Source organism: Heptranchias perlo, chromosome 6 (assembly GCF_035084215.1).
Source record: "Heptranchias perlo isolate sHepPer1 chromosome 6, sHepPer1.hap1, whole genome shotgun sequence".
NCBI lineage: Eukaryota > Metazoa > Chordata > Chondrichthyes > Hexanchiformes > Hexanchidae > Heptranchias > Heptranchias perlo.
The window spans coordinates 17641115-17653485 of NC_090330.1; the positions used below are offsets into that span (position 1 = coordinate 17641115).

General features: G+C 37.1%; 1 protein-coding gene across 4 annotated transcripts in view; it reads left to right on the top strand.

Moving 5' to 3' along the window:
- Positions 1-11413, top strand: part of fam168a (family with sequence similarity 168 member A) — a 99942-nt gene extending 88529 nt beyond the window's left edge. For 2 of the 4 annotated variants that reach the window (XM_067985860.1, XM_067985858.1), the window contains 3 exons: positions 2777-2954; positions 4350-4480; positions 6204-11413. In XM_067985860.1, the coding sequence (XP_067841961.1) occupies positions 2777-2954; positions 4350-4462 (291 nt within the window). In that variant the 3' untranslated portion in view covers positions 4463-4480; positions 6204-11413. The remainder of the gene's footprint in view (positions 1-2776; positions 2955-4349; positions 4481-6203) is intronic. The other 2 variants (XM_067985861.1, XM_067985859.1) reach the window with 1 other exon arrangement.
- Positions 11414-12371: the final 958 nt, after the last annotated feature.

A 12371-nucleotide genomic window follows, 5' to 3' on the forward strand; every position in this document is an offset into this window, starting at 1 on the left:
TGGGCAACGTCATGGGGAGGGGAATAATTTATAGGTTAGAGCTAAGATTTTAAAAGTAATGCATTGGGAAATTGGGAGCCAGTGTAATTCAGTGAGGTTAGGGGGTGATTAGTGAGCAGTACTTAGTGTGTGACTGGATATGCTGGTATTTTGAGTGTGGAGGATGGGAGGCCAGGAAGAACAACATTCGAGCAGTCTAGTCCGGAAGTGACAAAGGCTTGTAAGTTTTTCAATGACATAAGGGCAGAGGTGAAAGTAAGTGATCTTAATGGGTAGCGCATGGGTTCTAAAACTCAACTCTGGTCGATCAGGGCACCAATTGCATACAGTCTGGTTCGGCCTGTGTGCCTGGGAGGGGGTGGATTCAGTGGCAAATTTGTGATGGAGGAAAGATAATCAGTTCAGTCATCTTGATGTTCACTTGGTGGAAGTTGTGACTCGTTCATGACTATGTTGGACGGGCAGTCTGACAGCATGGAGGCAGTCGAGAGGAGTGAAACTACCGACAGCATACATATGGAAGTATATTCTATGACAGATTTTGCTACGGTGCAGACTGTAGATAAGAAAGAGGACCAAGAATAGATCCTGAGGAGACCCCAAAATGGGGGATGGGGAACAGTTATTGGCGATGCATTGGCTGTATTCAGATAATTAGAAATATAACTATGCCAGGGGGGTCCCAGGGAGATTGATGGTGGAAGAGTTGCATTGGCGGAGGTTGACATGGTCAACTATATCAAATTCTGCAAAAAGATCGTGGAATGATAACGCACTGTTATCGTGGTCATCGAGGATGTAATTCTCGACTTTGGCTAGGGCTGTTTTGATTATAAGGGCAGAAGCTGGACTGGAAGGATTCAAGGAGTCAGTTTCAGGGGAGATGGGACCTGAGGCTGACATTCCAGTGCATTACTGAGGGCATGCTACACTGTTGGAGGTGCCGTCTTTCAGATGTGACGTTGATACGAAGCCCATCTGTCCCTTCGGGTGGATATGAAAGATCCCACAGCACTATTTTGAAGAACAACAGGGGAGTTCCCCTCCTGGTGTTCTGGCCAATATTTACCCTCGAGCAACATCTCAAACAGATTATCTGGTCATTATCTCATAGCAGTTTGTGGGACCTTGCTGTGCGCAAATTGGCTTCTGCGTTTCCTACATTACAACAGTGACTACACTTCAAAAGTACTTCATTGGCTGTAAAGCTCTTTGGGACGTCCTGAGGTTGTGAAAGGCACTATATAAATGCAAGTCTTTTAGAGCGGGAGGCAGCAACACGTTCAGTGACCTTAGAGCGGGCAAGGAGGCTGAAGATAAGAGTAATTGAAAAGGGAGGTTGGCATTGACAGTAATTGGGAGAGGACAGATGGATCGAGGTGGGTTCTTTTTAGGGGGAATGACGGTGGTTTTGAATGGGAGAGGGGTAATGTATGAGGTAAGGGCATGCTGACTATGTCAGCCAACATAGGAGGATGGCTATAGTTAAGATTATTGGGCACCCAATGTGGGAATGTTATAAAAACAATGGAAAAGGTAATGTGTAGGTTCATTAAGATGTTACCAGTGACAAAGGATTACAGTTGTGGAGAGAGATTAAAGAAGTTTGAGTTTTTTGAGAAGGTTAAGAAGTGAAGGGTTGTGATTATTTCCATGGGTCAGTGAGGAAATAATGAGAGATCATGAATTTAAGATGATCACAAAAAATTGAAGGGAAGGTTAGAAAAAAAAACCTTTGAGCAGCCTGTGTTTGGAGTGGGCAGTTCTCTGCCCTAAACCGTTGTTGTAGAGTCAATAATCAATTCTTTTAAAATTGAATTAATTGCTTGCAAAAATAGGACTATTAAAAGGTCTGAGGATCAAGCAGGAGTGGGGGATTAGACTAGATGGCTAATGGAGAAAAACACCACAGATTTGATGGCTTTTTCTGTTTTACCGTTACCATTTTATGATGCCATACAGGGCAGGCCTTACACAATTGGCTCTTGGTTTCACACTTTGCACTAAATCTGTTTTTCCCTCCATTTTTTTCCTCCTCTTGGCTGAAAAATGGTTCTATGGATGTCAGCAGCTCTTGGGTGTCTTATCAAAATGGCCAATCTTGAGAGCTTAGTCCGAATGCTGGCAGGATAACCTAGCCCAGCTGGATCTTGTGCTTACCTATTGGCCATACAAATGGACCTTTTCAGCTGGGATTTGGCTGATTTTTCTGAGTATAGTTGAAGTGCTCCAGCACAGATGGGATCAAAACTGAGATCTAAAAACAGGACAAGCTGGAAATTACAAAGCAGGTCACTTGGTATCTGTAAAGGGAAAAGACAGGATATGACTCTTCCTGGTTTGTGTTACTCAGATCCACGCTCTTGGTCTTGGTAGGTAAATGTACAATGAGGGAAGCAAGGATTTAGATATAGCATATCTAGAATAGATAGAATAGCATAATTCTGCAAAAGCCGCTTAATTTTTTCTGATGCTCTGTGTTCATTGCTGGCACTAAAAAGATCTGTAGAATTTTTTTATAGCATTCTTGGAATGTGGGCATCACTGGCAAGGTTGACATTTATTGCCCATCACTGGTTGCCCTTGTGGTGGGCCACCGTCTTGAACTGCTGCAGTCTGTGTGGTGAAGGTGCTCCCACAATTTTAAATACTGGTGAACTGAAGCTTGTGTTTTAGGCCTATGAATTGATTTCAATAGAACTTTGAAAGTATGAGGTATATTTCTAATCAAATATTTGGTTTAGAATTTTAGCTGATCTCTGAATTTTCTTTTAAGCAGGGGGCCTATTACACACAGCCTGTGTATGCAGCACAGCCTCATGTAATCCACCATACCACAGTGGTGCAACCCAATAGCATTCAGCCTGCTATTTACCCAACTTCTGTCCCTGCTCCACGGACCAATGGGATGGCTATGGGAATGGTTGCTGGGACTACCATGGCGATGACAGCAGGTAAGCGATACTTAATTAACTGCTTTTGTGGATGTATGCATCACCATAACAGTCTCACTTTGTTATGCCACCCAGTGCACAAAAGTTAATCCATGCCTCATAACAGAAGATGTGAATAACTCAAGGAAATACATTTTTTCAGCACCCCCCCCCCACCCCAAGATGGACTGCAGTACTTTGTTGTCTGACTGTGAACTGACCCACTTTGAGATATGTACTAAAATAGAGAATTCAAGAAAATGGAACAAGAGAAGGCCTATTTGGCCCAAACATCCTCTTCACAATGTACTCTTTACCATCCACTGCCTGCTTATTTAATCTCCTAAGGGAGTTAACTATGTCAAAAACTGTGATATTTAAATGTGCAGAATTTCAGTCGTCTAAATTGCCGTTGTTAGTTGCACTGCATTTGTGATCCCCGTAGTGTTGGAACTGTCGTATTAGAGATTTGATTCTAAACTATTCCAAGATCAGTAATGGTACTGATGATGAATTACCTTACTGATGTGCTGCATTCAGGCTTGCACATGAATGGTCACTTGGTTGAGGTACCACTAGTCATTACTTGTAATGATTTGACATTCTTCTGTAATTTCCTCATACCTTAAAAAGCTTAGGGCTACTGCTGATCAGTAAGTGAAAGAAAAAGGAAAGGCTTGCATTTATGTAGTGCTTCATCACATCCCTCAGAAGTGTCCCAAATTGCTTCACATCCATAATAATCACTGCACTTTAAAGTGCAGTGATTATTATGTAGTGAACCAACTCCAGGTCTTGACTCTTCTGATTTAGGCAAGAGTGCAACCAACAGAACCAAGCTAACTTGGTGAAAGAAATGTAGTGGTGTCTTAGCACGGTAGTGGGAACTTTAACTTTATCAAAATACTTGTTGAGGGTGTGTGCAATGGTGTGCAAATGTATCTGAATTTCCTACGCCTCGTTCAGGCCATTGTGGTAAAAGAATGCAGGCATGGCACCAAAATGGGACGGCTAAGATCTAAAAAGGGTAAGTTGGATGGGTCCAATGGCCTATTTTCCTCTTAATCACTCAAATCGGTATTTTTTTTAAAAATCATTTTCATAACACCATTATAAAGTTTGAAAGTTGTTAGAGTAAAAACTTGAGGGAAATCTTTTGAGCTTTGACTATTCTGTGAAAACTTCCCAAATGCTCTACAACTTGAAGTAAACAATTGCAGAATATCCTTATTATCTGCCATGTTAGTTCCATTGTGTACAGTGGGAAGGACAGACTGAATATAATAATGTAGTGCAGCATCTTTATCACAAGGTTCACAGAATTAATCAGGCTTATTTTTCTATACAGAAGCAAAATTGTTGGACAAAAAACTGTACTAAACTGAAGTTTTTCATTTCTTCCTCCTGCCCCAAAAGGGACTCTGCTGACCACGCCACAACACACTCAACTAGGACCACATCCGGTTTCTGTGCCAACATACAGGACTCAAGGAACACCTGCGTATAGCTATGTACCTCCACATTGGTAAATTCACAAACCAATTCATGTAAGTTTAACACCCAATGTTAGTCAATATTTGGTTTGATATACATTATAAATGTTACATATATTTGTCTTTTGAGAATTGATTTTCATTGTGGGCTAATATTTAGTAAACACATGACCTACCTTGTATGGTTCTAAAGTGAATATGTAAAACTTTCTTAACCATGTATCAAGAATGTTTTTATTTATGGCAAAGTTCTCTCAAAACCTGGGGCTTCAGATTTGAACCTGGGATCCTTCTGGTCAAAATTGTTCAGCTACTCATTGCATTTCTAGCAATTATTCTAGAAAATATAAAGACCAATTTGTATTGGTCAAATACTTCTGGTACTGCACCACCTGTATAGTATATTGTTCCATACAACCTTTAGAATAACCAGTATAAAATTTGGAAAAGCAAAACTTAAGATGACTTTGACGGTGACTTTCGGAAGACTTTTTTGTTTTGCCTGGCTGAAAAATTTCATATTACGTTTAAGAACATAGAACATTTTGGGGATAGGAAAAATAATTTGGATTAACCATCAATTCCTTGATGTCTAAATTATGAACTTTTTGCCAATGTGCGCAATTTGTCTAGATCAACATTATGAATTCCTTTCATATAATTTTGAACATTTCTATTAGAAAATAAAATCTCACCTTTCCAATGAGAACACAGAAATACATGGTTGCAACACAGAAATGGGCCATTTTCCCAACCAGTCTAGTCAACGTTTACCTTCCATGCGAGCAGATATTTCTAAGTGCAGGATAAGCCCAGTTTCCTTTTTCTCTTTGGCTCTGAAATCATTCCTTGATGACTCACTCTCCACTACAGTGCTGTGTACAGTACTACAAATGAAGTCTAACCAGTGCTTTATGTATGTCTCTTAATTTGTATTTGGTCCCTCTGCTAATGCAATCCATTAAATTTTTTGCAGCCTAATACTAGGCTGATAGTTTAAATGATTTTTCCACAGCATCCAGGTCCTTTCCTGATCTATGCACTGCATAACTTCATTAAATCCATACACTGCCTCCTTGCTCCCATACTACTAAATTTACATTTGTCTACATTGAACTGCGTTTGCTACCTACCTGGTCCAAGTTCCAAAAAGATTCACATCTTCGTGATCTGGAGGCATTCTTCATTATTTGCTCTGTCTCCAATTTAATATGTGCAAAATTGGACATACATACACATATCCGCTTGGAACCCCATTGATATTTGGAAAAGCAAAAGTTACTTCCCACTTTTAATGAAGTGTAAACCAATTCTCCTATATGTGAGTAATCTTTTTAGATTTTATTAATTACACTGATTTTTCCTTTGTAGACTCAAGTAGAATAATGTTTCTCAATCACAATTTTGTTCAAAGAATAATGTAAAAATTAGGTTTTGTGTCAATCTGACCAGCATTAGAAAGTTATAAAAACTTCTTTATGAATGAGTATGATAAAAGATACTAAACCTATCAATTACAGGTAACTAAATTTAATCTCTGGGATTTTTTAATGGAACTGTTTATATTTGGCAGATATTCAGTTGTAAAGCTACACAAACTTCCATTTTGTTGGTTAGTGTACAACCCATTTTTTCCCCAAAGCATTGAGAAATTATAGATTAGGGCTTATGGATATTTTTTTTCTCGACTGCAATTAATCACCATTTACATCAAGTTAACAATCTTTCAAATACAATATAAACATGGTATGACGTTCTGTTTTTTATCTCTCTGCAGATCTGGAGTCAGACATTGTATGCAACTACTCAAGTCTTACGTTGGTGCTTGTGCATCGAAGCCACATGGCACCGAATCTGTTTGCAAGAACAAAGTGCAAAGGTCACTTTATGCATCATTTAGTGTTTGTTTTTTTTGTAAAAGCTGCTTTTCTCCAAACTTCTGCCTCATTTAAGTTCTTTTCCATCATAGCTACTCAAAATTGTTACAGACCAACGTTTGTTATTACTAGCGAGGCTACGGCCAAAGAGGCCTATTCAATGGTGAGGAGACATGTCATCCTTTTAAAAATTGCGTGTTTCACCATTGCTATTACTGAGATCCTATAAGGAGGTCTACATCGAGATCTTAATAAAAGAAATGAGTCCAACCTGAATTTGATGCATCATCCCCCAAGAAAGGCAAATACATTATTTCAGTTTAAAGAGAATAGTGGCTATGTCTCTTTGATCTGATCTATTGGAGTTCTTGATCTCTCACATTCTGATCTTGCGTATTAACAACCATAAAATCTTAGACATTCGGTTTGAACATTAGCCTTTCTAGTTACATTTAAAAGGTATTATCAAAATTAGCACTCACCACTGAAATGGCCTTTAATCTTTTTTTGTTTTTGACAATAGAATTATTCAGGAAAGCTTTGAGGGGTTAAAGGGATATATAGAATTAATGGAGCACTCCATTCATTGCTACAGCACAGTGAATTCTTAGGATGGCTTAAGTAATTCAACCTTACTTGTTTGAGTTGGTTGGCCGGATTCTTTGTTCAAGATAAAGTAATTCAGCTCTGTGGAACTGAGCACCATTTCTCCCTGCCGCCAATCCATTACAGCTATTAAATCAGCATTGTGTTCATTGGGTCCTAAATACAGGTTGCACTGTATCAAAAATTGGGAGTTTTATGGCATTGTCTTTCTTTTGCTATTCGTCTGAAATGTCACAAAATCTGGATCCACTTTACAAGACGAAGTAAATCTCCGAGCCTGTGAAATCCTGCCGCATTATGATACAATTGAGCTCCTTAGTATCTTATTTTTTTGGATTTTATTATGCAGTATCCCTCATTAAATTGATCTGGTTGTCAGTTTGTTAAAGTCACCAACTGACATTTTTGCGTTTTTTTTTGAAAGGAGGTGAAAGTAAGTCATTTAAATATTGTATAACTTTAAGCAAAGTGATAACATTTCAGAAGTTCATGCAGTTTTATTATCCTTGTCTTATTGAAAGGACCTGGGTAGAAGAACACTTTAAAACTCTTGAAGGTCTTAGTTGACAGGAATTTGTGGAACAATACCATTCACATAGAATGGGAGCGGTGTGTTAAATTCATGAAAGTGGAGTGAATATTTGTGTCTAGCAAGTGAGTTCTTTCCGCCCTGTATGGTAAAGTCTTAGGAAATGAATGTATATGACTGGAAAGCACTGACAAGGGTATGAGGTAAAGCAAATTGAGATTTAGGGGGCGTTTATTTTCTTTCAACTTAGAAATGACCACATATCAGAATTCTGTCAAAATACAGAAGCTAGGTTATGTTGCACAATACATATATAAAAATAATCTATGCTAATAAACAGGTACAAGACTTTATACATGAATATATATATATAAATGTAACACACCCATATTGTGTTTGTGGTTAGCTTAATAGACTGATTCCTGAAAAGCAAACTGTATGAGACCTAGATTTTAAATAGAATTGTAATCAAATATATTAAACTCTTCACAGTCTGCTGTTGCAGAACTTTTTACATTCAGATCACATAATTGAAAAGAGGGGTTTAAGTGGGTAATTTCCAAAAATACTTGCGGGTGCATTATATGCACACACCACAATCCCAGCCTAGCAAACCTTGGTTGCATGGAGCTGAATTCTGCTATACGTAACCTTGTTTAGTAAAGGTGGGGAAGAGGGTATATTCTGCAATATCAAATGATGCGTTTCCAATGCTGAAGTTTTAAGACAGTCACACACACACATAATTGTTTGTTTAGATTTGTGGGCAGTCAGAAATACCTGCTGCATTCTCGGAAATCAGATATGCCTCTTCTAATATTACAAGATTGTTGCAGAAGATGTAATTTTAAATCTTGGTGCTTCTATTTAGCAGTTTTAAAACTAGTTTACGGTATACACTTGCATCAGATCCATTTATTTTATATCTAATTGTGGCATTTTTGAGCAACATTCCATTTAAAAATTTGAGCTCGCTAACCCATTTTTTTAAAAAACAGTGGTGGGTTTTTATTCAATTTATTTGCTAGAACAAACACTATTTGGTCCAGTGTGTGTAAATTTGCTAGACACCTGAATTTTAGTGATGGATCTCTTAAAATTATTATACCATTGATATAACCAGCTAGCTAATTTCTCAGTGAATAACTGGTGGATTTTTTTTTGACTAATCTTTACTGAACCGTTCCACGTCAGAAAATGGGGCTGGGGCTGAGTGTTTAGAATGCATCAGTTTTCCATTACTATATTGTTAGAAACTTTGCAGTTGTTATTTAGATGGTATCCTTCACTTATTTACAGATTGAAATACAAATTGGTAATGAGAACTGTTCACATGTTCCAGCAAAATGAGGGAGGGAGAAGTTGTGTGGTTCTTAATTTAAACTCTCTAGAACTGATTGAGAAACCGTCTTAACTCAGCAGAGGCAGAGATCTCAAACATCAGGTGTGCAGAAATTTAAGATGAAATTATTACAGACTGATAGGAAATTTGACTAGGCAACGGTCTTTAAATTGAAAGTAGGCGAGCTATAAAATGGACAATTGACAAGTACATTTCCAAACATTCCCCATTATTTGATATGGAAACTGGAGGGAATATTACTGCAGAATACCAATCTTTGTGACTACTGTGGGAAGAGAATAATTCTGAATAAAGCCGCTATTGATGCAAGTGATTATCTTGTGATTTTTTTTCAGTGAAATTTTCCTTCGTCTCACTGAGAAATCATGAGTACATCAGCACAAACTAATAAGATTTTGATCTAACTGCACTTAAGATCAGCAGATCAGCTTTTTGCAGAGCATTAGTAATAGGGAAAAACTTCAGCATCAAGTTTGGTACGAAGTACAGTGTGCAAAGAAGTAGAGGTATTGTAGTAATTGTCTTCAGGTTGAATCTCCCACTATTAGTTTTGTATGAATTGAACTGGCAAATAGGGACTATTTAGTGTGACATTAGCTGGTTAGGTCCTTTTGACTTACCTGGTTTTAAGGGTCTGTGAAGTGGTAGTTCTTCAAAGGTGTTTTGTTTATGTGTCTAGAATCACGAAGTGAAATCTCCCAGCTGATTGCAACAGTCTGAGTTCTGACTGCCCTTTGTGTTGCTGATTTCTTTGTAAATGAAGTTGTTTGAATTAAACTGATCCATTAATTGGGGACAAATATTTCAGCCACATTTGATTAGGTCAGGTTCAGATTTTGCACAAATTTACTGTACTAAAAATGTAGAGAAAATGGATATACAAGGGAACACTTGCAAAACATATTCTGATATAATTTGATTTGTACCTGATGGAACTTTATTCTGCTGCCTTTTACTTAATATGTTTGGTAGATAGTCCAGTTGACTCTCGCCCTTAAGTAGGTATGCATCACTGTTTGGATATTCAGCTGTCACCATTTTCTCCTGTTTTTAATCTCTTCTATTTGGTTTTCTTCACGTGTGAAGAGAAAGGTACAGTTTGCATGCTCTTACACCAGAGTGCTTCTGTTGCTGAGATATGATGAGTTGTATTTATACTGGGGAGAATAAGGTTAAAATTTTGGACCAATACTGCAGTACAAAACTGTCTTAAATTTGGCACTAATTGATACTGAACTGATGATTTGACACAGGCCACAATTGGCTGTTGCATTAGTACAGTGGGGAGTGCTGGTCCACGGTTAGGACAAAGTTGAGAGTGCTTTACTCTGCATCAAAAACATTTTTTACCTGACCTGGGAGTGCTTAATGCTGAGACAGGATACCTGAAGTGAAGTGTGTTCTATTACCCAGCACTAACAACCCTCACCTTGATGGATAGAAAAATTCACTTTAAAAAAAAATTAGCTATTGGTCATGTTCATTATATGGACATTTTTGAAATTTCTTAAATACCACCCTTTTACACTTGCTATAATTGAATATAGCAGGTTGGTTTTGGGAAACTTTACTGCAGGTCACCAGAATACTTCACTCAAGGGCTCACCATTTGTCAGATCAGTATTTTATCAGCAGCTGTTAATATATTTTGATATCGCTGCCCACGGATGAGCTTATCTCACCACACACTACAAAGGCTTGCTTTGATAATTCCTATTTTGATAAAAATCTGCACTCAATTTCTATTTCCCCGTGACTCTTATAAGCAGGCAAATGTAATTTTATTAAATATATAAATGCTTATTTAGCTGTCACTAACATTGTACGTGGGCCACTGTACAATAAAGCTTTATACTGATGCATACAGAACAAAAGCAGACATAATGCTTGGCCTGTCAATAAAAACAATGGCAGATCAAGGTAATTGTTTTCAAACTGTGATAGGTGGTGGCAGCATTGCTCCGTGCGTAGCACCCTTTATTGCACCCTCGTGGTTAATATTCTTTAAAAATTTGGATTCCCTTTGATTTTGTAAAACCACCAAAAATCTTTACTGTTTGTCTATTAAGAATGTGGAAGTAACATAAAAAATGTATTGGAAGTGTTCCCAACAGCTTGCCTGATAAACTCTTGTGATTCTTATAGTACAGGCTTGTTATACAAGTACTTCATGTGCAGCATAGTTCATTGGGAGTAGCTGAACTTGCACCAACATTGCCATTCATGTATATTTACCTTTTTGTTCCTGCTTACCAGCTTATGAGCTAAATCAGATTTAGAATTTTAACTTTTGTCACATTTTTGAAAAGAAAAATCGATGCCCAAACTTCAACGTGTTTGCATTTTAATTGGACTGAGACTTTTCTTACTAGATAATCATGCAATTTTTTAAAATTAGCATGATATTTCAAAATATCACAGAATTAACATTGGAAATGTAAAAATTCAAATTGTACTGTGGAAGTTACAAACTGTTCTAATATTGAATGGCTAATTGGATATTGCCAGATAACTAATGTAATTTAAAAAAATAAACTATACCATTCTTGACTTTAGCTCATAACCAGTGCGTAACTGTATGCAACAAAAGAAAGCATACCAAGTAAAACAGGGCGCTCGTCGTTCAACATAACCAGGTTTACCAGTTCAGTTATGATTATACAAGACCTTTTAACAGATTTTTGTACATCTTTGCTAAATTAAAAAGTACTGTAATGCAAGACTTGAACAATGCATATTAATAGTTGTACTGGCCCAATTCAATGTCATAAGTACTTCAGAACATCAGATTTAAATAGGAGAGATTAAACGGTGTGTACGAGTGTTGCTCCTGTATTTTAAAGAAAGATAACCTAGGAAACCTTTGCAGTTCAGATATGTAATTTAAGCGCTTTTTACCATAAGTGTTATTTAAGTTGTTTAATGATTGATGTTTATTATTCTTAATAGAAAAAAACTTTATGGTTTAACTGAAGTTGGATGCTTCTTTGAGCTACAGGGAGCATTTCAGAACACAAGTCTGTGGGCTTTCGTTTTACTGTATTTCAATTGCAGTTTTGGACTTCCTTATTTTGAATTCTATTGGAACACTAATAAAGCAAGAGGAGAATTATGGAAATGTCATTGTCTTCCAAGCGTAGTTCATAGAACGTAAGTGTTTTAATAACGCAGATTAGAAGTTACTTATGGAACCTGAAAGACCCACAGTTTACACTTGTGACTATGAAGTGTAAATCTGTTTTTTTTTATTTTGTTTTTTGAAAAAGATCAGTTAGTGATCTAAGTGACAGAATTAAGCCAAGAGTTTGTAATTGTATATTTACTGTAAGATGTAGAACATTCAATAACTATTAAAATGTTTACAAAAAATAGTATGTGTGTCATTTTTTGGGCACTTTTGATGATTTGGGTAAAGTGCCAGAAAATTTGATATAATTTGAAACCAAAGAAATTTTAATCTTTTTGAGGACTACAACATGAGTTTTTCTTGGAACCCTGATTTCAGTTTCAGATGTGCACAATAATTGAATTTTTAGAACATTGAGAATGAAGTTTATAGATTGTGTTGGA